This window comes from Danio rerio, chromosome 3 (genome assembly GCF_049306965.1).
Source record: "Danio rerio strain Tuebingen ecotype United States chromosome 3, GRCz12tu, whole genome shotgun sequence".
NCBI classification, from domain to species: domain Eukaryota; kingdom Metazoa; phylum Chordata; class Actinopteri; order Cypriniformes; family Danionidae; genus Danio; species Danio rerio.
In genome coordinates this window covers 13,765,001-13,791,632 of record NC_133178.1, presented here as the reverse complement: position 1 = coordinate 13,791,632, position 26,632 = coordinate 13,765,001, and the positions used below count along the sequence as shown (strand labels likewise).

The 26,632-nt window shown below is 34.9% G+C and overlaps 2 protein-coding genes across 7 annotated transcripts in view; both read left to right on the top strand.

Moving 5' to 3' along the window:
- The first annotated feature begins 801 nt into the window (after positions 1 to 801).
- antkmt (adenine nucleotide translocase lysine methyltransferase) lies at positions 802 to 10,579 on the top strand. 3 transcript variants are annotated; one of them, XM_073934138.1, is made up of 8 exons: positions 802 to 883; positions 5,506 to 5,570; positions 5,643 to 5,806; positions 5,896 to 6,000; positions 7,564 to 7,704; positions 9,782 to 9,832; positions 9,953 to 10,055; positions 10,524 to 10,579. In XM_073934138.1, exons 3-8 carry the CDS (start codon positions 5,645 to 5,647, stop codon positions 10,535 to 10,537), a joined length of 576 nt encoding a protein of 191 aa, XP_073790239.1. In that variant the 5' UTR covers positions 802 to 883; positions 5,506 to 5,570; positions 5,643 to 5,644; the 3' UTR covers positions 10,538 to 10,579. The 3 variants fall into 3 exon arrangements, with proteins under 3 accessions (XP_073790239.1, XP_073790238.1, NP_001002083.1); XM_073934137.1 differs by lacking the exon at positions 10,524 to 10,579 and adding an exon at positions 1,499 to 1,578 and having other exon boundaries at positions 9,953 to 10,434; NM_001002083.1 differs by lacking the exon at positions 10,524 to 10,579 and having other exon boundaries at positions 829 to 883; positions 9,953 to 10,438.
- Positions 10,580 to 13,304: 2,725 nt separating this feature from the next.
- Positions 13,305 to 26,632, top strand: part of xpo6 (exportin 6) — a 47,163-nt gene continuing 33,835 nt past the window's right edge. For 2 of the 4 annotated variants that reach the window (XR_012397493.1, XM_073936736.1), the window contains exons 1-4: positions 13,305 to 13,575; positions 13,673 to 13,771; positions 17,344 to 17,434; positions 25,072 to 25,184. Coding sequence is in view for 2 of the 4 variants with exons in the window: in XM_073936736.1 (XP_073792837.1) it covers positions 13,769 to 13,771; positions 17,344 to 17,434; positions 25,072 to 25,184 (207 nt within the window). In the remaining 2 variants the exon portion in view is untranslated. 4 annotated transcript variants of the gene reach the window in all.

Genomic DNA, 26,632 nt, shown 5'->3' with positions numbered 1-26,632 from the left:
TATAGTTTATTAATAAATTGTTTATTTAATAAATATAGTTATTAAATTAGTTAAATAAATACATACATTTGATTCACTAAAGCATGTATTACAAAAACTAACATTACTGAAAAAATACCCCTCACCCCCGATCGTTAACGTATAATTCTAACACTGTTGTAATATTCTTTGTAATGGTGGTGTTTGCGTTAAAAAAATAAGCCTAGTTTGACGTTTGAAATGAAAATAAAAATTCCATGTCACTGTGGTCATCAATAACTTTTTTAATAAGTGCGCCATCATCTGGACAGAGAGATAAACGCAGTCAGAATTACTCCTGTTGGACACTTGTGTGGATTGATAAAACGACACAAATCATCAGTACAGTAGCTATAAATTAAGAAAAATCCATAATTTAGTTAAATTTGTATTACGGGTATAGACTAAACATTTAATAATAATGACATTTAGAAAATATATTATTGTTATTTTTATAATCAGTCGGGTATTATCTTGAACACGTGTTTAAATGAGGCAGAAAGACGGAATATTTCATTTATTTAGAATTTATTTATTACATTTATTTAACTATACATCTATATGCAACCATGTTATTATAATTCTGTATAATACTACTATAGTATGCTATTCTGTAATTATGAGGTGGTTTTTCATCACGTTTCAGAAGTTGCCCAATCAATAACTATATTTGTTGTTTGGCGAAACAAAATGCTAGGGTAGTCTGAAAGAAAAAAAAAAAAATTAATACAGCAACAAAAAAAAAGGAACTCAAAATAAAACAGCCGTCTTTTATTTTGAAATGATCAAAACAGGATGTTGACGGAGTGCAGACTCGACAGCTGCTATGTTCTCCGGTTGCTATGTTCATGTCGGTTAAGTGAAGGTTAGTTTGTAACATTTGTTATAATTTTTTTTATATGACTTGTTATAGGGTTGTGTTTTTAACACGTTTAGTGTAGTATTTGAGTTATAAACATCTGTTAAACTAAAGCGACATTTTTGAGCTCTTGTATGTGGAGGTTTCTACGTTGACAATTGTCTCTCAGTGATAATGTATTGTACTTTTTATGCACAGAGCCGTTTCTTTTAGTCATGATATGTTTGGAAGAAGTAACCTACTGTAAACTGTTGTAGACTAGACATACTGTGGAGGGTTTGCTGTATGTCTGAGAAGACATGTCAATGAAATGCATAATGAAGTCTCTTAAATGGCTTTATTGTGAATAAAGTGTATTTTCGTTCAGTAGTGCGTTAAAAAGGCTTTATACACCCAAGTGTTACATAATAAAAATAGACTAATGTCCGTTTTGACTATAGCCCATTCCAAGTATTACACACCATTTTAATACATTTTTATATAATTAAGTGCTGGGCAAAAATAACCACATTCTTTTTTTCCTTTTTTTTTTAAATAAATTATTAATTTTATTTAATCATTTAAAAAAATTATTAAAGATTTACAATGACAGAACAGTAGTATAGCTGTCTCATGTCATAGAACAGGGGTCACCAATCTCGTTTCTGGAGGTCCGGTGCCCTGCAGGGTTTAGCTCCAACTTGCCTCTGCACACATACCTGGTAAGTCCTTGATTACATAATACATATATGTATATAATAAATTGCATAAAAATATATTTCTATTTCACCCCCCTATAAAATCATTTCAATAAATCTATGTATTGCTGATATACAGCCATAGCACATGGATATCAGCACTGGTGGGAGGCGTGCGTTGGCACGAGGCCGCAGAGCTAGTATTTGAATGATTCTCTATAGCAGTGGTCACCAAACTTGTTCCTGGAGGGCCGGTGTCCTGCAGATTTTAGCTCCAACCCTAATCAAACACACCTGAACAAGCTAATCAAGGTCTTACTAGGTATACTTAAAACATCCAGGCAGGTGTGTTGAGGCAAGTTGGAGCTAAACCCTGCAGGGACACCGGCCCTCCAGGACCGAGATTGGTGACCCCTGCTCTATAGCGTAATGAGAAGCGGCGCTTCTGGTATGTGACATGGTAAGGCTGAACGTGACATGAAATGCCATCCGTCGACGGCGATTTCTCACCAGACCTCTGTTGTGTTTGCGATAAGGAGGGACAAGGCTGAATCCAGCTTCTTAACCACAGCTTCTTATTGGGCTCTATTTTGACGGTCCATGCAAAGAGCGCAAAACGCAGGGCGCAAACGCTTCAGGGCGTGTCAGAATGCGTTTTTGCTAATTTACCGACGGGATGACAGTTTCGGCGCATGGTCTAAAAGGGTTGAGTTTATTTTCTTAATGAGTTAAAGGTGTGTTTTGAGAATAAACCAATTAGACTTTCATCTCCCATTCCCTTTAAGAGCCAGCTGCGTCGCGCCAAGAGCGCATTCGCTATTTACAAGACGTAAAGTAAGTCTAAGTGGAAAAACTGAGCATTTCACAAGCAAACAGTTAACAGTTTATATTAACAGAAAACTGTTAAACAGAGCATCTACTGCGTGAGAATGAGAGATAATTTATCACTTTCACTTTCGCTCTTGGATAGGGAAACCTTTACGCACAGACATCAATTAGTTTATAAATATTTAATTGCGTTTGTTAGGCGCAAATATTCGTTTCAAAACTATTTCTAAATTCAGTTCTAATTTCCAGCAAACGAATAAATGAATAATAATAATGAAGTGTGCTCGAAAACCTGAGTTATATCCTAAAACACATGCTGTGCCCCATATGGTCTAAAACCTTACAGGTGGGCAAATCTAAGCTTGTTTTTAATAAAACAAATATAAATATGGATATAATAAATAATACTGCTAATAATAATAACATTATACAAAAGCAAATTGTTATGAATAAACTGAAAAAGCCTCCCGAGATGAAGAAGACATAAAATCAGTGATTTTTCATATTTATGTAGGCTAGAAAATAATATGCTTTTTAATATTTTAATCCTTTATATTTATATCCTATATCTATTCTTATTATATCCTATATATATCCTTAATATTTACATTTTTTCATATGTAAAGATATTTGCCTACTGCTCTCTTGTGCGTATTAAGCAGTGCGTAAGCGAGGCGCAACTTTGCCCCGGAATTTAGACCGGGTTTGTTTTGGTCTAATGAAAAATCTATTGTAGTTTCTCAAAATAACAACGTGCCAGCGGTCCGCCCTCAGAACGCCTTCCTTTTTAGACCAGAACGCCTATGGGCGCACATATGAGCGCTAATGCATTTGCTATTTAAACAGCGTAGCGCAACGACTCAAAACGACTCTTGCGCCAAGCTGAAACTAGCAAACAAGTATTGCGCCGTGCCTTGCGCCACATTGCACCGGGTGTATGATAGAGCCCATTGACTCTATCCGGTCCACCTTAAAAACCACGAGGCTTCCGTTTTTCAGCTTTTTATTCACACTGGAGAACACACAAAGCAAGAGCTTATTATGCGGTTCTGGTGCCATCTTATGGATAGACAACATCAACTGTATTTGGCCGCCGACGAGATCTTAGAATTTGTAAATATTTTAAAATAGGCACTATTTTTACAAATAATCTGCAAAGTTACAATCTCAAGAACTACATTCTCAACTAAAAAAGCCTCAAAAGTATATTGTGTTGTCTAATCAGTAATATTTGTCAAACTTTAGTGTCTGCTTGTTGCTGGCTGTATGTGGGCGGAGTAATTCACAAAGGGTAAAGAGGCTGTACGAATGCTGATATTACTTAAATATATCACGGTTATCAGACAATCAGATTCGAAGATTCGAGATCCAGACAGAACTGTTCTATATATATATATATATATATATATATATATATATATATATATATATATATATATATATATATATATATATATACATACATACATACATACATACATACATACATACATACATACATACATATATATATATATATATATATATATATATATATATATATATATATATATATATATATATATATATATATATATATATATATTGCAGAGAAAAAAAATATCACAGTGTCAGATTTTCCAATATAGTGCAGCCCTAGTATATAATACAAATTCTATGTAAATTTAAATAACTACAGTTTGTAACAAAATGGTTTTGTACAGTTTTCTTCTATCACATATACATAATAAATATATAACAGGGTGTCCGCGGGGACTTAAAAAGTATTAAAAGTTGATAAATCAATGTAGAGAAAATTAAGGCCCTTAAAAAGTATTAAATGCTAGGCAACCAATAGCCCCTTTCAATAATATAGTAATTAAAGATTCAGTGTAATTAATATTCACTATTCATAATCTATAGTATTCTTAATAATGTGCCCAAACTATTATTTGACAATAAAACTGTAGACAGGATAATGCATTTTTCTGGTGATACAACAACTACAACGTTATTTTATAATTGCTTTTATTCATGCATTACCTGACCAGCTAAATTATATTTTGCTTCCATGTGCATTTGTCCCTCTGTGTTCTGTCGTTAGGTTGTTCTGTCATAGGTTAGTGTTTTTTGTGTATTATATTTTAGATTATTATTGTGTATTGAATTGGGTGATTTGATTTTTTTTTCTTCTCTTCTGTATTTTGTTGTAGTTTTGTTGCAGTTTTATAAAAAGCAAAAAACACACAAAAGTTTTGTTTTAAAAAAAAGCTTTAAACGCTTTTTTGCAAGGTAATACATTTTATATCATTTTTTTATTTTGCAACATCTGGTTGTCAGCTAAAGTGTGCCTGAATTAAGCCTGCAAATATCAGGATGCTGTGTAATTTATCAAATCAATAAAATCTTGCTAGATTTGACAGTGACCAATGCAACACCATTATTTCTGCAGTTCTAAAGGCACCGACCTACTGAATTAGCTAGATTTAATAGACTTTAATTTACTGCATGAATAATGTTTTTGTTTTGGATTAGTTTCTTACATTCATATTTAGTAAATATACTGTAAGTTAAAATCCCACCTTCCGCATGGAACCTAAAGTGGTTATAATAAGGTCTTAAAATGTACGGAAAGAGTGTTAAAAAAAGTCTCAGAAGGTATTGGATTTCACTCTCAGATTCCTGTATGTACTTGGTATAAAATACACTCGCATAACAAACTTTTATTTTAGATGGGATTAATCTTTGCCCAGCACTAATATAATTATATTAAAAAGATTTTTGTGATTTTAATAACAGCTAAAAATCAGTTTCTTTCTCATCTTCTAATCTGTTCAATGATCAACCCTGCTAAATAATGTACCAGATCTGTTCAGTCAAAAAGAATACTGTAGGCAGAGAAATGGCATGCTGTAGTAGCTGTGCTGGATAGTTTAAGACAGTATTTGTCTCTGATTTTTGACATTGTGTTGATCCTCTGGTGGCTGACAGAAACTCTTTTTCATAAACTAACTTGTACCAACACATTCTGAGCAGACAAATTTAGCTTGTTTATCCAAAACAAAAGATAAATATGAAAATCTGGAAATTTAGCAGGTGAGTGAATTGAATCAAATATAAACCTTTTCATTATACAACCTTCAGGTCCAAACCTGGACCATACACCACTAAGGCGTTTTTCAGGGAGCAGGTGTCAACCAAATGCACAGGTATGTTTGCAATACTAAGAGGTGTAATATAAAATATGTTGTATTTTAATTCTGACATCTTTTTTTTTTCAGTCATGGAAGACGACATACAAGAAGAAGTGCTCTCAGAGTTCAGAGAGAAGCGTCTGGGCGGCTGGCAGATCTTGCAGCTGACGGCAGCAACAGGTCTGACGGTTTATGCAGTCTGGGCAGGAATTTTAATGCCAGGGTTTCGCCGAGTGCCGCTCAAATTACAAGTGAGGTTTAATGCAATTGCATGCTTTGATTTTACATTTGCTTTAGGTGTGTGTGCATTAATTATTATTATTAACCGCTACTGTTTCAGGTGCCTTACATACCAGCAAGCAAAGCTCAAGTGTCTAATGTTATGACTCTGATGAAGGGAAGGTCGGGAGGCATCGCTGATCTGGGATCAGGTGATGGCAGGATTGTAAGTTGTAACTTTTTAATTTATTTTTGTTTAAGCATTTGTTGCATATTTTTCATCAAGCCTATGGGAGTGAAAATCACACAACAGAATTGATCCTTTTCACATTTCCGAGTTTCTCAGCAACAGAGGTCATCATGGTTGTGTAAACTTAGAGCAGTAAATGGGAGAGGATCACAAATAAATGTTTTAGATTCCAGTTTGCCCAAGAAACTAAAAAAAGAACTCCATCATAGTCGTTTTATGACACTCAAAAAAAGTGTGAAACTGAAAATTGCAGCCAGATTAAACAACAATGTTAAATTTACTGTCCTGTCCTTGGATTATGCATTACAAACACCTCGCATAAGCAATAACTTTTTAAAAATTGAAATATTGGAAAACTTTTGAGGATTTTAAGATGGTTAAGATCTTTAAACCAATCTTCACAGTCTTAAAAGGGTCTATATAAACATGGAATGTGTGTCTCAATTTTAAAAAGGCAAAATAATAATCAAAATAATAACATAAGAGAAAACCCACGATACAATTAGAATGAAGAATAACGCAAGTTTTATATACAGTTGAAGGGAGGAAAGTTTCGATAAAGAAGGTGCTCAGGACAAAAAAAGTATCTAACTAAATGGGAAAGCTAACTAATTATTATTAAAGAAAATAAATTAAAATACAATCAAAACACCTTAACTCCCTTATTAACACAAACAGGTGAAAAACAATTCGAAAAAGAAAAATGGCACTGCCTCTCCACTGACACAATCCCAAGTTTACAAAAACTAACTAACAGAGAGAGAAAGAAAAACAGAAAACAAGACCAATGCCCCCTGGGGCCTTACATAAGATTAAAAAAAAAAAAGTTATGCTCAAAAAGACTGCATTTTTAAAATCAAAATGCACAAAAGACAAAAAAATTTAGTAAGTAAAATAAATCTAATTTATTTCTATTAATTCTCAGCATCATTACTCCACGTTCTTCAGACGTCATTGTAATATAATGCTTGATATCATTATATTATTACTATTTAAGAGTTCTGAATTAGATGAGCAGAGAGAGTTATTGTAACATTGTAAATACAACTTTTGAGTATTTTAGTATTTCTTTAAAAACTATTCCTTGCCCCATATGGAGCCAGATCAGTCTCAAAAATTTATTTATGCATTTATGAACATATAGCACAGTTCACTTTTACAAAATCCAATTTGAAAATTCAAATCCGTTCATAAATACAACACACAATTTGCTAATTGGCACGAGAAGAAATCATAAATATTTTTGCCAAATGAATGGATTTGTGTATTTTTAAATTGGGTTTTGAGTTTCCTAATTGGATTTATGTATTTTTGAATCATGTTTTGAATTTGCAAATTGTATTTGTGTATTTTTGAATTATGATTTGTATTCAGGAATTAGATTTGTGTATTTATAAATCTTGTTTTGAATTTATGGATTGGATTTGTGTATTTTTGAATCGTGTTTTGTATTTACAGATTAGATTTGTAAATATATTATTTTTGAGACCAAGCTTATGAACAGTAGTGCGCATGCTGATGTATTGTAAATGTGTGCAGGTGTTAGAAGCTTGCCGTCGGGGTTTCTCTCCAGCCGTCGGTTATGAGCTCAACCCCTGGCTTGTTCGTCTTGCACACTTTCATGCGTGGAGAGCTGGACACCACAGAAGTGTTTCTTATCGACGAGAGGACCTCTGGAAGGTACCGTGAACATTAAAACACATAAATTTATATAATACACTACACTCAGACAGAATATATACTATATAGCATCTCATAAAAAATCCCCAGAGAGCTTGTCTTGTATAAATTATATATGTAAATTATAAATACATTTCCTCCAACATTTTCTGGACTGTAATATGTCTTCTCCTTTAAGGTACTTGCTCTATTTAGTTGATACATCCAGAAATGTAGTCTCCTAAAAATTTAGAAAATATGATATTGTTTTATTTTTTTGAATAACTAACCTTTGCTCACCATGAATGTGAGTCAGACTTTCTTTATATACATTTTGTTTTCATAAATCATTGCAATTCGCCACTCTTTGCAATTGTCTGTACGTTTTATGGTATAGTTCACCCACAAAAAGGAAAATTATTTACTTACTTTCTGTCCTCTTGATCAAACTAGTTTAAGTTAAGTCTAGCTTTGTTGTCATTTGTGGACATGCAGTAGAAGAAATAGTTGTGTCCCGCAGGACCATGGTGCTACATAAACAAAACCTCATCATAAATAAGAACACAACGCTGGCTATTTTAAACCTATACATATCTAACAAGAGGCAATCTAACTATAGATATACATATACTATAAATACTTAAATATACATATATCCGAATGACTACAAGTACTTTTATATGAGGAAGAGCAATATTGTGCAAGATATATTAAGGTTAAAGAAATCAAGTAGTGCAACATGATTCGTGATACATTCACAGGTAAGAAAAGAATGAAATCAGTGTGCACACATCTGAAGAAAATCTTGAAGTCAGGTGCTTGATCGAGCCAAACATAATAAAGACAAAAGTAAAGAAAACTGGCACACTGCCACATTAGGTCTCAAAAGACAATTTAATTAGATATTTTGTTTGTTTCCACTTCATTGGTTAATTAGGGTTATCGTTGTTGGCAGGTGTGACGTCTTAAATTTGACCATATCTAGAGTTATCTTGTATTTCCTGTGTTATATTCACAGGTAAACAATGTTTACCTCATTGAGTCCTTGTAAGGACTAAGTTTAGGTAAAGTGTCCAGTGCAAATAAGAAGAAAACAGTTTTGACAGGTGGTTTGTCAAGCCCACTCACCTGTGTGAGGCACACAGAAATGCACAATCTTTTTTAGAGATATAAAGTGATTTTAAAAACATATCTGGTGCAAATATGCAAAACTGTTGCAAGTGTCTATTTAAGTGTCAGAGAGATGAAAGAGTGTGTTTTCAACAGGTGGTTTGTCAAATCCACTCACCTGTGTGAGGCACACTCAGAAATGTACAATGATTTTCTAGAAATATGAAGTGATTGTAAGAAAGTGTCTGGTGCAAGTGTCTGTAAAAGTGTCAGAGATGAAAGAGTGTGTTTTTTACTGGTGGTTTGTCAAACCCACTCACCTGTGTGAGGTAGAGTTGTCACGATACTGGAATTCGATACCAATTGGTACTGAAACTTTTAAAAACGTACATTTTCCTGCTAACATTTGTGCGCATTCTTAAACAGTGCTGATTTGCCATTGTGACGTGCTCAACTGAAATGACTAGGATTGGCCATGAAGATCATCGGTTCACCAAACTCACCGCTATTTACAGAGTGTAACCTCAGATACAGGGACACCTGTGCGTTTTAAAGTCACGAAGATCAGCTGGTTTGTCTATAAGCTGACATACGAGAGATCCACTGATAAATCGCAGCTCGGTGTCCCTGTTACACTCAGCAAACAGATGTGAGTTTGGTGAACTGATGACCTTCACGGCCAATCACAGTCATTTCTGTTGAGCACGTGAACACAATGGCAAGTCAGCGCAGTTTAAGAACGAGCTCAACAACGCCCAAATGTTTGAGGGAAATGGCCCTTTTTTTTAAACTTCAGTATAAATTTATACTAAATTCCAGTATCGTGAGGCACACTTTAAGTTTCTTACTTATGATGAACACAAAAAAGATATGTAGAGGAATATCCGAAAGCAGCATCCATTGACTTCATTCTCATATAGAAGAAGAATCATATTTATAAACAAAGATGTGCGTAATTGGCTTGTGTTTGTGTTTTTTGCATTTCCAGGTTGATCTCTCAACATATAAAAATATCACCGTATTTTTAGCCCCCAGTGTGGTGAGTATTGCAGTGATTCCTGAATTAATTAATACTATGCAATAGCCTTAATGTAATCAGTGCATGAATTTGCATCCTATTATAGAGCCTCATGTACCATATACCTTGTGTGTTTATCAGTTAAGTCTTTTACAAAAGAAGTTGCTGGCTGAGCTTCCGGAAGATGCTCTGATTGTGGCGGGACGCTTTCCCTTTCCTGATTGGACGGCGTGTAAAGTAGAAGGTGAAGGCGTGGACAGAGCGTGGGCCTATCAGATACAAGAACTGAGAAAACAATACGAGTCAAAAGATAACCATGTCTGAGAATCGTTTTTTTTAACCCTCCGCTTTCTTATTTTATTAGTTCTTATCACATTTTACAGAATTATTACTATTTTAAAATATTATATGTATATTTTTATTGAGATCTTTTAAGTTAAGTTGTTTAACACAACACACAACTCTCTGCATGAGTGTGTGGGAGTTCCTTAAAGGGTTCGAGGCATATACTGTAGACGTGGAACACTTCCTGTTTTTAAATGTGACCCAGATTGTGTTATGTGTACCGTCTTTCAAGTATTTCTCTTTTATTGAAAAAGGGAAATAAAGCACATGCATTGTGAGTCATCTTTGTTTAATGTATTGTTTGACATAAGTGCATGCTTGTGAATGTTTACCTCGCAATCTGCTGTCTTACCCAACATCTACATAGCTTGCATAATGTGAAGCCGTTGGGCAAACCACATTAAACAACACGCAGCAAGAGAGTCGCAAGTGCTTCCCTTTCATGCTCAGAAAGACTGAGTGATTCTCACAGTTCAAGAGGAACATCCGACCCGCAGAAACAAAATGTACCAGAGAAATGTATGACATTACCAGGTATTTTTTCTACAGTTTGCCTATGTGCATGCATACAAATCAGTGCCTAATACACACACACACACGTACATATATATATATATATATATATATATATATATATATATATATATATATATATATATATATATATATATATATATATATATTTTAATGACTGCAAGAGATACTCAAAATGAACATTATTCTAAAAAATGAACATTTCAAAATCAACGGAGTATCAATTACAAGGTTTTCGAATGTTTTAGATCTGTTGTTTGATAAATTGTATATAAATGCAAATTTACTGACCTCTGGAAATGATAAAAGCAAAAATCCAGATTATTATATTTGACCTGGCCTGGAAATTAGTCTATCTCCAGTTTAAAATATCAGTAACCCTATATTTTGTAGTGTTTTTGAATGAACCATTTAAAGGAAAAGTTTGTTAAAAGGTTATCAAATAAACGCTTAAGTATTTATATTTAAATAAATAAAAACCAAACTACTGTTTTAGTTCTCATCGATCAGTTAACTAAATTGACGTCTAAACGACATCAAATTGACATCTAGCATTGGCCTCAAAAAGCACGCCAACAATTACAAACTGTTCTGTAATTGATTTTTGATGTCGATGTTAGATGTCAGTTTGACGTTGTTTTGACATCAAGGTAGTTTGAATGCATTGTAAAGATACAAAATTCCATTATAAATTTAATATATAAGTTTAAGCTGAATAAAATTTTTCTTATAATACTTTTGGTGTTAAAAAAACAGTAAAAAAGGAACCAAACAACAACCATTTAATGGAAAAGTTGGTCAAACACACTTAAATGTTTACATTTAAATTAATAAAAACAAACTACTGTTTTAATTCTCAGCAGGCAAAGATGCGAATTGATTTGAGGTCAGTTAAATTAAATTGATGTCAAAACAACGTCAGATTAAGATCTAACATTGGCTTCAAAAAACACGTAAACAATCAATAACGGGACTGTCCTGTGATCAATTTTGATGCCAATGTTAGATTTCAATCTGACTTCGTTTTAGGATCAATTTAGTTTAAATGCTTTGTAAGCATACAAATTTGCATTTGTAATTGAAGCTTTCACGTTAATAAAACTTTTCTTATAATGCTTTTTGTGTAATTATTTTAGTGGTCAAAATGGCGTCGGTGTGTGAACGTCAAATAGATGTCTAAGTTTTGACATCAAATCTATTTGACTTTTTTGACGTCATCCTCGTTGTCAATTTGAAATCAAGGTGTCCACTGGGTGTGGGATAAAAACACGTAATGTTAAAATAATAGCTAACAGAAACCTTTTCCAATTTTTAAATATGAATAGTGTATTTATTAAAGAAGCTATAATAAATAGATGGCTTTTGTATATTAGGAAGGGATCTCTCGCGTGAGAATGAGCCCATCTGAAAGACTGAAGAGGGCAGGATGCGTCTGTGTGACAGTGAGGCAATACCTCCACACAAGAGTTCATACTGTACTCAACATGTGTCTTGTTGTGGCCGGTTTCATCCGGCCCGAGATTAAGATTTCACTTCCGGTAGTTTAATGGTTAGAGTACACCGAGCATGAAAAGTAACTACTAACTAGTTTCAAATGACAGTTTACTGAAAAGAACAGGAACCCCTTCCTCAAGATGGCGCTTGACGGCCCAAAACATCGAGTTCTCCATTGAGCCCCATTCAAATCTCAGAGGCGTTTGTCTTGTTGGAGACGTTTGTAAAATAATAAGTATGATCATTTAAGTTAGATCAATGCAAATATATATATACCTGATACGTTCGTTTAAACTCAATGTTTGTGTGCTTTATAAATTGATTTAAAGGACGAACTGGATTAGTAATCGCTAATGACTATGATTGGTACGATATGACCAGCGTTGAGAAAAGTAACACGTTCCACATGCAGATGACCCGTAAATTGAAAGTAAAATGACAAATTATTGGATTTTTGGTATACTGTGTGCTAATTTTTCATTTGTTGCAGAAAGCTTAAAACAAACAACCTAAATAAAGAAATACAATTCCATTACATTTTACATTTTATGACCATGCTTTTGTTTGAGCTTCAAACAAACAAATAATATGTCAATAATTAGATGCAACTGCTGTAAATAAATAATGCTAGTTTTTATCCTCATTTATTTGTTGAATGTAAACTTTTTCTCCTGTACTTTGATAAGAGTGTTTTTTAAAGAGTTGAGTTCAATATTATTAGCTTGTCCAACAAAAATGGTTAGAGGTTTTTAGCAAAATGTCTTCTTTTAAGTTCAATAGAAGAAAGAAACATACAAATTCTAGAACCACGTGAGGGTGTGTAAACTTTCGTTTTTGGGTGAACTACCCCTTTAAGTTATTTTTAAAAGTAATAAAAAGTGTTTCACAGTGATTTAGGCTCAACTACTCCGCAATTTTCTAACAAAAAAATAATCGCGAAACAAATAAAACTTAAACTGCTAAATAATAAACGCTACTAGTACCTCAAAGCTCCCATCTCGACCAATTGCATTCAACTGACGCTTGAAGCCCCGCCCACGAAAGTAAGCCACTCCCTCATGCCGTTGCCCTTCTACCATATCGCATTTCCATTTCTATGAGGAAGATGTCACTTCCGCTTGTTTAATGGGCAGATGAGAGGAAGCTACGAGAGGCCTGCACGGAAAGAGCGATCCTACCAAACCCAAGGAGTGGCTCTGTCAGCTTCTGAGGGCTCAAATTGAGCCACCGAGCCCCGCACAGCGCTACCGCCGCCCGCGACGTCAACATTAGAGTCCTGACACATTTTCACCACCGCTGTTTTGTCGGTCTCCTCAGTGCTTCGCAGTACTTAAATGCGGGTTGTCTCCGTGAATCCGGCCAGCGTCAGTTCCAGTCTCGTCCCCTTTTAGGTTTGCGCCAGATCAACAATAATAACAAGTGTCCCGGAGCCCAAACCCCGGTGGTTCCACCGGGCGTACAGTAATGCGGGCTCTCGGTGTTTTCCAGAAGGTGAAATAACGCACAAAAGGCCCAGAGGAAGCATGAGCGAGCAGATCCAGATCCAGCTCATATTATAGCCTAGAACCAGCTCAGAACCCGGGCATGGTGAGTCTACATTCATGCATTTATATATACCAGTCACTCATAAATCGCTTTCATATATCATTTAATGCATATTTATGTACATGTAATCAGTAATATTTAACTTTTTAAGTATGTTCACCAATGCACAGAGCTTGCATTGCGTTAGGAACGTCTGTGCTTGAGTATTTATGTGTAAACTATCATGTTGCATTGAGCTGAAAGCCTTGATTTAATGCACACACCTGCCAGATGTGCCGATAATGCTTAAATGCTTATAACATGATGTTTTGTAACAGGCAGGTAGCAGTTTAAGATGTGTCAGGTGTGAAACATGCTAATTGAACGCATGTTTGTTTGTTTTTCTGTCATTAAATGATGGCGATGCGTTCATTAAGCTGATTCTGCATTGATATGTAACGGTGTCCTGTTGAATTCACGACTGTCTGATCAGTTTGAGGAAATCAAAGGCATTCTTCTGCAGCCGTGACGTCACACGCAGCGTGTTGTGACTCATACGAAGAATTCAGAAGCCTTCACATCATCCTCATCATCATCATCAGCAGCAGCAGCAGGCCACTTCCTGTATTCAGGCCCCAGCGTTTTGCTTTTCTGAGCACTTAGTCACTTTTTAATGTGTTAAAGTACTCAGGATAAAAAAAGGAACTGCTGAGAATAAAAACAACATCATGCGTCATTTTTAGGCATCAGTGGTGTAAAGTAACAAATTACAAACACTCAAACTACTGTAGTTGTAGTTTTCTAAAAGTTTTTAGTTTAAAAAATGTTTACTTTTACTTCCACTTGATTACATTTTTTTGTGCTGTATCGGTACTTTTACTTTACTACTTTCCTTCAAACTGCAGTTAAAATTTTCTTGTCGTTGGGGATTAGAAAAACCAGTCCTGGGATTCCTGTCCTAATCTCAAGACATGGGCGAGTTATAATTGCAGCAAACTGTTTGGAAGACAGATGTTTGCTGTATGATGACCGAAGTTACCTTAAACATCCAGCTGCCTCAAGATGTCAACATGACGTCAGATTGACGTTGTACCCCACGTCGTGGGCATGTTGTATTTTTTTTGGAAATGAAAATCAGGTTAACGTCAGAACTCAATGGCAGGTCAATGTCCAACGGCCAACCTAAAATCAACCAAATATCAACGTCTAATGTTACCGTTTGACGTTGTGTGGATGTTACCACTATGACGTCTATCAGACGTTGGATTTTGGTTGCCATACCTGACGAATAAATGTCAGTATTTCATGTCAATATTACGCTTAAGATGTTGGCTCGACGTTTGATTTTAGACCGTTTCGAACACAACCTAAAATCAACCAATTATCAACGTCTAACGTTGTTACAGCTTGACGTTGTGTGGACGTTACCACTATGACGTCTATCAGACGTTGGATTTTGGTTGCCATACCTGACGAATAAATGTCAGTATTTCACGTCAATATGACGCTTAAGATGTTGGCTCGACGTTTGATTTTAGACCGTTTCGAACACAACCTAAAATCAACCAATTATCAACGTATAACGTTGTTACAGCTTGACGTTGTGTGGACGTTACCACTATGACGTTTATCAGACGTTGGATTTTGGTTGCCATACCCGACCAATAAATGTCAGCATTACATTAGTATTACAATGTTTTGAGTAATATTTGTTATTATTTTAAACGTGTGTTTGTTTGCGTGCGTGCATGTGTGTGTGTGCGCGTGTGTGTACATGTATATTATTATTATTTATTCATTTTTATTAATTTATTTTCATTAATAATTTATTAATTTTATTAATAAATTTTTATTTATTTATTTTTATTCATATTTATTTATATTTATATTTAATTTGTTTATTTTTTTGTTTATTTTATTTATATTTGTATTTATATTTAATAATAATATACATCCCACAATTAAAACAAAATAAGGAAGCCCCACATAAATCTTTTATATTTAACAACAATAAAAAACTATATAATTAAGAAATAAAAGAAGCTTCAAATAAAAGTTTTACTTTTGTATAAATGTATTTATTTCTTCAAATCTAAACAATTAAGAATAATTACATAATTGCTGATTTTAAAATGACTTAAAACAACATATAAAAACAAAATTTTACTGTGCAATAGTTATATACTTCAGTCACATTTTCTTTGACCTTTTTTATTTGACTTGTTGACATACGAAGAAGCTTGTGTTTCTCTCTCTGTACAATATACGATAGGGCTGCCCAATATTGGAAAAATCTGATATTACGATTATTTTATATTTCTCCGATAAATACTGCACCATGAATACAGTTTCACAGTAATAGTTTGAATAGCTCTAGTTTTCTGGGGAGTCTAAAAATGTTAAAGAAATTACAGAAATAAATACAGAAATTAAATAAAGGTAGTGGCTAAAATGCCTTTCTCACTTCGCTTTGTCTCCTTTCCAGTCCAAATATCTCAAATTTATTGATCAAGGCAAGTAAACGTGTTGTTTTCTTTTCACCTTTAGAAGAAATGAAGAGTTTTTCTTTAAAACAATATAAAGTTTCTGCCTATGGGCTAAGTTAAATCTAGTTTTCACTTTGAGATTTAGATATTTGGACTTGAAACAAGACAAAAAATTTAATTAAGAAAAACTTCATTGTACAAATTCCATACAAATAATACAATAAATCTTTGTAACACCTCCAAACACCATAATATTTTTGTGTCCCAATGTATTGAACTCCCTCAAAATGCAGTCACAGGCCTTAAAAACACATGCAAAGGATAAACCTTCACTCTAAGATGGTTAAACCTAGCGGTAACTTTACAGATGGCATGTTCTGTGGCTCCTGGTCAACTATAATTCTGACTCAGCATTGCAGATCTTGCGATGTAACTATTGCAGATGTGCACATTGCGATATTGATGCTAAAACAATAAATTGCGCAGCCCTAATGTATTACAACATTTTTTCACACAAAATGGTCAAATGTGTGTGAAATGATTCTGCGCAGCTCAGTAAATAAGCAGGGGTCCAGTTTCGCTACATGTAACAGTGTAGGTGACAAAGGCTTTTTTATTCACCATCATGATCATAAAATGTGTGTTTTGACCTCCACAGACCCAGCCAACACTAGTTCATATCATGATTTGATTAGGTGTACAGCATAACATTTCATAGTGTTACCATTTGCATCTTTGTGCGGTTAACTTGATGTTAAAGTTCATTGAGTTCATTTTAAAAGTGCTACATGAATTAAACTCCTTAATAAACTTTTTATTTATGCAAATTCTATGACATGTTATTATGCTAATTCAGTATTTATGATCGGACTCTGCAATTACTAATGCACTTTCTGTAGTGCAGATTATATAGTGCCCTAAAATCATATGATCCATTGTGAAAATAGATTGTAAGCTTAAACGGGACGTTATCTAGTTTCTAAGCAATTTACCTTTCAGTGCATGTGACTCAAAACCCTTTTATTCTGGATAAACGATACAGTTGTGTTTGGTGGCATTGCATGGTTGCATTGAAAGTTCATATTGAAATGCCTTATCTTGTCATATCTCATCTTTCCCTTCCCTTCCCCCTCTGTGTGTGTGTCGCAGGCGTCAGAGGAGGCCTCCTTACGGGCCCTGGAGAGTCTTATGACAGAGTTTTTTCACAGCTGCACCACCAATGACCGCAAGAGAGAAATCGGTGAGCATGTGCATGACATTGGCCTTCACAGGCTTATCATATCCTGATTGCACAGTCATTTTTGTACTGATCTAAATGGGTAGTTATTAGCTGTGTCTGTTGTATGGTTGTATTGTGAGTTTAGTGTACTGTCACTCATTTCTAATAACTGGTTTATTTTATTTTGCCATGTTGACAGTAAATAATATTTGGCTAGATATTTTTCAAGACACTTCTATACAGCTTAAAGAGACATTTAATGGCTTAACTAGGTTACTAGGTTAACTAGGCTGGTTAGTGTAATTAGGCAAGTTATTAAGATGGTTTGTTCTGTAGACTGTCGAAAACAAATATTGCTTAAAGGGGCTAGTAATTTTGACCTTAAAATGCTTTTTAAAAAATTAAAAACTGCTTTCCTTCTATCTGAAATAAAACAAATACGACTTTCACCAAATACATTGCTTACCATAATACGTTTTCATCATTTTAAATAAGTGCAATATTACACACCAATATGGAGAGGGAGACGGGAACACTTTGCAAAGGGTACCTAGCACAAAAAGGTGGAGCAAGACGCGCAGCAGAACGCTATTGGTTTAAAGAGAAGCACTTGCAGAAGCAGGTGAATGAAAACGAAGTTACCGCCATTTTTAAAAACACAGCCGAGACATTACACCATAATAATATATACATATAATACCAAGCCATGGTCGACCCGAGCTCAAACAAACCTTGTCGTTGTCTTGATGAACAGCCACAAAGCTAAGAAGAACAAAATCGGCAGTGTCCTCTTGTTGTTGTTTTACGAGCCTGTCTAGGAGTGCGAGCAGTTTCACTTTCTCAAGAGTCTGTACGTCTGTATTTAAAATAACGAACTTCTTGAGCTCTTATTAATAACGTGCTCATGATTATTGAAGAGCTCTGATATCTGATTCATTCTGAAAGGGACAAACACACGAAAAAACAAAAGAGAAGCCAGAAAAACAGCAGCAAATGATACTTCTGCAAACTAAAACATAAACAAACTGCCGTGTTTAAATATTATAATCAGCGATTGGACTGTTATAAACTCTGAATGATGGAATTACTATCTAACAGAGGTTACATGTGCTGGTGAGGATTAATGACCCAGATGAGAGGTTTACTCTGACTCTGGCCTATATTTCGTGTTGTTTATGAACCCAAATAAGGACTGAATGTATGCTGTGTGTAGTTTTTTGTAATTGATACCATATTGGAGACTGTAAGGGTCTTTATGTGTTCATATATGTTGCATTTATTTATTTATTTAATATAATTGCAGACGGTTGCAGTAGGCTATTTTGCATTGCATTGTCATTGATCTGCAGTTATAATCAAATCATGTTCATAGAAAGGTTAGTAATGAACATTTATATACAAGTATTCATGTGTACAAAGCATCTGTTTTGTGAGAAGTGCTTCTCATATGATATGTGATCAACCCGTACGGCTTTACTGTAGACATTTCCTCAAGTAATAATGACATTTTTAGAAACTGTCGTACGCACTCTTTTGGCAGTGGAAACGCAAGCCTGATAAAGGTGACCTGCACTGTACATACCTCTCAGTGGAAACGGGCCATAAAACACACAACAATTAAATCATCTCACAGAAGAATTTATTTCAAGCACTTAACTGAAGTTATGGAATGTGTTAGGGTTTATTAAATGAACATGTTATTAAATGTTCAAAATTTGGAATGAAATAAGGGTTTCATTTTTGTGTGAACTAACCCTTAAAATGTACAATTACAGCATGTTGATTAGATTGCAGATGTTCAGGTTTGAGACGCACTGTGTGTTGATATATTAATGTTCATAGCATGATGTAATACCAGTCATTTTACAACCATTGCAGTGTCAATAGAAGATTGCTTGGTCAAAGTCCAATGTGAAATGAGCAGATGAAACTTATGACTGATCATTTTGATATGTTTGAGCAACATGTTTCAGCAATGATTATAACGTTCATTTAATACGCAAAGAAAGCTTTTATTTGAAGGAACACACTAATTAATAATGGGTGAAATGGGTAATAGGCCAATTTTATAACTCCCCTGGAGTTAAACAGTTGAGTGTAACCATTTTTAAATCCATTTGGATGATCTCCAAGTCTGGCAGGAGCAGTTTTAGCTTAGCTTAGCATAAATCATTGATTCGGATTAGACCCTTAGCATCTGATATGAGAGTATGGTTTCATACATATAGTTACAAAATACTTAGTAAATGATGCAACTACAGAAGAGTCAGTCTTTAAATAGGAAAATATTGAAATTCTTGAAAATTCACTTTAAAGTGAGATGCTAATGGTCTAATTCAATTCAATGAATTGTGCTAAGCTAAGCTAAAAGTGCGTTAAAATGGTAAAACTCAACTGTTTAGCTCTAGAGTTGTAAAAGGATTTCCAAAAAATAGTGGTGTGTTCCTTTAAAACCCTCAAAGGGATTAAGCCTAAAAGGAAAAGTTACGGTTTACTCACCCTCAAGTGGTTCCAAACCTTTGATTATTATTATTTTTTTTTTCTGTTGAACACTAAAGAAGATATTTTGAAGAATGTTGGAATACTGTAATCATTGACTTCCTAGTAGGAAAATCAAACACTATGGAAATCAATAGTTCGGATTTTTTGATGAGTCAAGAGTGAGTAAATAATGGTAGAATTTTCACTTTTAAGTGGACTATCCCTTTAAAGGCAGCACACAAATTGTGATTAGAGAGTGTTGGGAAAATGAGCTGTTGGTTCTGTGATGACATTTCACAGTTTTATTGTTTATTTTAGTGCAACAAACCATATCCATTCTTAAGCTTATGACACAGCCTCAAATGAAAGTAATTGCGACTCCTTTAAGGCAAGGAATGTGTCTAATAACGGTTATATCTTGTGGGTGGAGACCACATTCATGACATTTAGTCTGCTTGTCTCTAGAGCTTCAAAAAATCCTTGGTATTTGGGTTTGTTTAAAAGCATTTGGCCAAAGATATAGTCTCAACATGGTGCTTTGAAACAGGACATTTTGTTAAATGTATGATCAGTAATATATGCTAGGAAGTAAACCTATCTGTAATCTGTCAAGCCATGTGAGCATCAGACCTAGATTAAAGTATATATTTCAGAGTTGATAGAGCTATTGGACAGCTATTGTCATCATCGTTTTGCTTTATATTACAAATGTATTAGTTGTTGTCAGGAATTCACCCAAATAATATGGCAGAATTTAAAGGCACAATATGTTCAATATGAGTTTTTTTAATTTAAAATATCTTTTAAATGTCTTGTATAGTATATAGCATTTGAAATGGAGCAAAACCTTTCATCAAAGTTGTCCTACAGCTAGTGTTCAAAAACATTCATTCATGTCTTAACACACATTGACTTGACATATATTTTTTGAAAAACCTTTTTGATCAGATAAAAACAGCGCTGCTTTTCCACATAATCATTTGCCAAAGAACCGGAAATGTTGAATTGTAAGCATAATAAAAGCTCCGCTGCTTTTGTTGCACTCGTATCTCATCAGCAATTGATTTAGCGATATCATTTCACTTCGGCAGCTTTCAGCCTTAAGGTCTTTGCACCCTGGAGTCTGAAATTTTCATGTGTGTTTTTTTTTTGTCCATCACATTCTGTCTTTGTTAAATTATGCACTCTGTTTGTCATAAAGTCATCTGTGCTGGTCAAGTAAAGGCATTCTGTATTTTGCCTTTTGCTTGTATGGTGGCTCTGAACTGTCAAAACACCCCTTAAAGCGCTTTTTTGGATCTGATTTGAATTTTTTTATGATGATACAGTGTGTCAATACGATCGACACAATGTGAGAACAAATTACTTTTTGTTAACATGCAAAAATGTTGGATTCAGTGTGGAATAACCTTTACTCTGCTTCATACTATCATGATAATAAGCAATAAATTCTTTTGCTCATCAATTTAACTCATGATTCCACACTGCGCCATGCCGTAATTAATCCATGCCTTTGTTTGTTGTGAATACACGCCTTCTAGTGGCGAAATTACATTCTTTAACCCTTGAAATGCCTGGATGCATGTCAGTTTCAAGGTTTTTCTCTTGCTAGTTTTGGTCTTGACTCCATAATTGAGTTAAACCATTTTTTACGCAATATACTGTGTGTCAATACAATTAACACAACGAGAGGTCGAATTTATTACTTTAGGGATGAATATTTCAGCTTCAGTGTGCAGTAATCTTTATTCTGCTTCATACTATCATGATAATGGGTGTTCAATACTTTAGCACATCAATTTAACTCGTGATTCCACACTCTGCCATGCCGTCATTAATCTATGCCTTTGTTTGATGTGAGTAAACGCCCTCTAGTGGTGAAATTACATTCTTTACCTCTTGAAATGCCTGAATGCATGTTAGTTTCAAGGCTTTTTATGCTAGTTTTTGTTGTCTCCATAATTGAGTTTAAACCATTTTTAACGCAATAGACAGTGTGTCAATTCAATGGACAAAACGGGAGGTCGGATTTATTACATTACAGGCAAATCTTGGATTCAGTGTGCAATAACCTTTACTCTGCTTCACACTATCGTTATAATAAGTGTTATAGACTTTAGCACATCAATTTATCTTCCAGGATTCCACACTCAGTTCTTAAACTGCGCCTTTGTTTGTTGTAAATACACGCCCTCTAGTGGCCAGATTACATATTTAACTTTTTGAAATGGCTGAATGTGTTACTTTCAAGGGTTTTCTTATGCTAGTTTTAGTCTTGAGTCCATAATTGAGCATGAACCATTCTTAATGCAAAAGAAAATTATTCAAAATCAGTTTAATAATATTTTATTTTAAAGGGCCATGACACCCCCCAATTTCGGTTAAAGTCTACTTCAGAATTTTTTCAAAAGATGCATGATTAATGGGCGTGGAGCTCCGCGAGCATCGGGTAGGAGTGGGCGTGGCCAGCAGGAGAGAATGTGAGCGAACAACTGTTATTGTCAGTTAGCTCACAAAATGAGACAAACCTTGAGGAGACGCATGAGTTTATAGTTTACAAAGTTAAAATGCAAAGAAATGAACAGTGATTTAATGCCCTGCTACATTTGATATTCGTAATTTCATATACACATAACCACAATTTATATCATTATAAAGAAATGTGTGTTCATGTAAACACTATAAATGAGGACTTCTCCCTCAATCCCCGTATCCAGCAGACTCAGTGCAGCAGGTCTCCTGACCTGTCTATTTTAACCATTAGCCCTTCTGGTAATCTGGAGGATTTAGGCAAACACAGCAGCACGGCGATGTGTCTGAATGTGAACGAACTCCTGATAAAAGTCAACGTCCGCCATTGTCTAATTCTCGTGCTGCTCTCCCGACAAAAATGCCAGCAGCTTTGCTGTATAATCGGCCCTGACAGGATCACGGGGGAAAAGCATGCAACAAACCCAGTGGATCATGGAAACAAACGCATATGAGCCTGTATGAACTGCTAAATACTGTGTGTCGTGTCTCACAGCTCGGGCTTGACACTGGCAGGTCTGGCAGGTCTCATGAATAATTAAGCAGCCGGTTCTTCTCATAGGATAAGAAAACTCCGCTATGAATAATAATGAGAAACCGACGAGTCATCATTGCACTTGCAGTTCTGCGCTACGTCGCCGATTTTGATCCCGCCCCAAAAATCATTTTAAACCCGGAAGCTGAAATTAGCTGACAAAAGCTCAAAATTATCCAGTTTTCCCCACAATTAAAGCTGACAGGTGCTAACATTGTCTTAACTGATGCTCAACACACACACATCTGTTAATATAAAAAAAAAAAGTTCTCCAGGGTGTCCTGAACCTTTAAATTCATCAAATATAAGTGGAATTGAAAGTTGAACAGCCATCTTTAAGATCTTTAGATGGTTGGTTTAGGGTCAGGGCATTTTACTCGCTGTTTACTTTTTCTCAAGTGGTTCCAAAGCTTAGTTATTTTTTAATGTTAAACGCTGAAGAAGATACTTCGAACATAGCTGAAAACCAGTAACCATTGACTTGTAGTAGGAAAAATGAATACTATGCAGTGTTTCCTCTAGGATTTTTTTCCAGCTGTGGCGGCAGGTCTTTTACACTAATCTACCAACTATCTATGGCGTCTTTTCATTGACAAATGGAGAAATGTGGTGAGCACAGTATTACACGTCGGGATCGCATTTATGTAAGGTTAATATGGGCATGCTAATCTCTGCTTGTGCGCCAATTTCCTCTGGTCGTGCACAAAACTTCTTGCACGCCCTCAAACGCTATCAAGCGCAGATCTACTAGTGTGCTCTCAAATAAACACTGCTGAAGTGCGATTTAGCGCGTTTAAGTTGTATGTCTCATACATTTATTAGATTTGCTAGGAATTCTGAATGTCTCCAATAGCCCTAAAGAGCGGGATTAATGCGTCATGAAGTAAAGTGAAATGGCAGTAAACTCCAGAAAGATAACGTTAAAGTCTTTGTTTGCAGAATCACAGACCTTTATCTATAAATTAAGTATATTTATGGAAACTGTGCTCATCTTAACTGAAAGCTACGTCGTGTTTGCCGGCCTCACGCATCGCGCACCTGTCAGTAAGTCGGTCAGTCTGTCAGCACGTCACCTTAAAGTGTTAAACAAATAGCGCACAGCCCTACTACGGTAACAGAAAAGTTTGCTCTGTTATAATTCGCTTACCTTTTAATGCGTTTGGTGCAATTATAACCTGCTATTAAAAACAACAACAATGAATGTATGTTTTGAATTAATAAGAAGCTGTAATGTAGCCGTGGCTGGATGAATTTTTGGTGGTGACCCGCCATAAAAGAATGAATGTAGCGGAAACCATGCTATGGAAGTCAATAATTACAGGTTTCCAACATTCTTCAAAATATCATCTTTTGTGTTTAACATTAGAAAGCAACTCAAACAGGCTTGAAAGCACTTGTGGAAGAGTAAATGATGAATTCATTCTCATTTTCGGATGAACTAACCCTTTAACCCTATTTCGAACCTTGTTTTGAGATGAAACCATATGCTAAAAACTCTCTGTGGCTTGTTTTTTCAGTTCCCAAATGTCACGAGATGTTCATCTGTTTGTGCTGTAAATCCACATCTAATCAAGAGAAACCTAGTCATGGTATTAAATGTTAAGGGTTATCTTCATAGAGAAGGTAACGCATATAGATTTAAAAAAAAAAAACATATAGACTATTATTGTATTTAGATGCATATAACTAACAAACACACTGCAATTTGAGCTCCACTGGTTTGTGATTCTCACCTGTGTAGGCGTGTAACAAAACAAGATATATTTTTATGCAAATATAAGAAACTCTGTGTACATCTAGTATTCGTTTACTAGAAATTAAAAATGACGAGCTCCATTTGTGGATCAGCCATTGTTTGTTCTTTATTTTTAAATGAGGAAAAATGACATTCGTGTGTTTGTGTTAAATCTTGTAAATGTGCTATTCATTGCATTGGACTGATGCGTTCATCATTGAAGGAAGTTTCTGCTTGGTGTTTGTTTTTGTGGTGTTAATGGCGACAGTCAGCATGACTATACATTTCACTGTTTTAAACGACTTCCACTTTTTGGTTGGTCAACTAGATCTCAATGTTTTTTCTCTGTGAATGATGTGTTTGTTTGTATTTCTGCAGAGGAGCTGCTGAACAGTTTTGCAGGTCAGCCTGGCTCATGGAGGCACTGCCTCTACTTCCTCTCCAACAGCAGAAATGAATATGTCATGATGTACAGCCTTACTGTGTTTGAGGTACAGTAAATGAGCTATTCAGTTCATTATCTTCTGATTCATTTTTAATGAAATCTACCTTGCTCATGCCATAACATCAACAAAAGTTTTTTTTTGTGATATAAAATGTCAAAACATAATACTCTGAAACATTGTTGTCATTTAAAATGTCATTTTTTGTGTTTTAAAATGTGTGATCGAGGCATAGATATTCTGCTTCATATTTTTAAACAAGATGTGAATCGAAATGTACAATTTTTAATATTTATTAAACAATTATCATTATTATTATAAAATGTATGTAAGGAATACATTAGATAAGAAATAAATACGTTACTAGATTTATGTAATAAATAAATAAGTAAATAAATAAACGAGCAAAATTATAAAAAAATAACTATAATAAAGAAATATTTAGTTACGTTTATTTTTGGTATTGTGGAAGTTATAATTTTGTTAATGCAGTATTGAGTTTACACTTTACTTAAGTAAACTAATTACTAAAGCAGTTTTGATTAAAATGTGCACAGATGTTTAAATTTTTTAAATGTTTTTTGTAAATTTAAATCAGAATAATATAATTAAATATCCTTTTCTTCATGACTCTGGTACATAATAATGATAATAATTTTTTTGTTAGAATTTTGTTTTTTCATATAAATTTTCAGATGATTTGAATGTTTGTTGTTAACCTTAAATATTTTTCTCTATACACTCACCGGCCACTTTATTAGGTACACTTACTAGTACCAAGTTGTACACCTTTTGCCTTAAGAACTGCCTTAATCCTCCGTTGCACAGATTCAGCAAGGTACTGGAAATATTTCTCAGAGATTTTGTTCTGTATTGACATGATAGCATCACGCAGTTGCTGCACATTTGTCGGCTGCACATCCATGATGCCAATCTCCTGTTCCACCACATCCCTAAGGTTCTCTATTAAGATCTGGTGACTGTGGAGAACATTTCAGTACAATGAACTCATTGTCATGTTCAAGAAACCAGTCTGAGATGATTAGCTAGATGGGTACACTCATCAGACCAGGAAACGCTTTTCTAATCTTCTTTTGTCCAATTTTGGTGAGCCTGTGTGAATTGTAGCCTCAGTGTTCTGTTCTTAGCTGACAGAAGTGTAACCTGGTGTGGTCTTCTGCTGCTGTAGCTCATCCGCCTCAAGGTTTGATGTGTTGTGCATTCAGAGATGCTCTTCTGCATACCTCAGTTGTAATGTGTGGTTATTGGAGTTACTGTTGCCTTTCTATCAGCTCCAACCAGTCTGGTCATTCTCCTCTGGCATCGGTAAGGCATTTGTGCCCACAGAACAGCCACTCACTGGATATTTTCTCTTTCTCGGACCATTCTCTGTAAACCCTAGAGATGGTTGTACGTGAAAATCCCAGTAGATCAGCAATTTCTGAAATACTCAGACCAACCTGTCTGGCACTCTCAACCATGCCACTTTCAAAGTC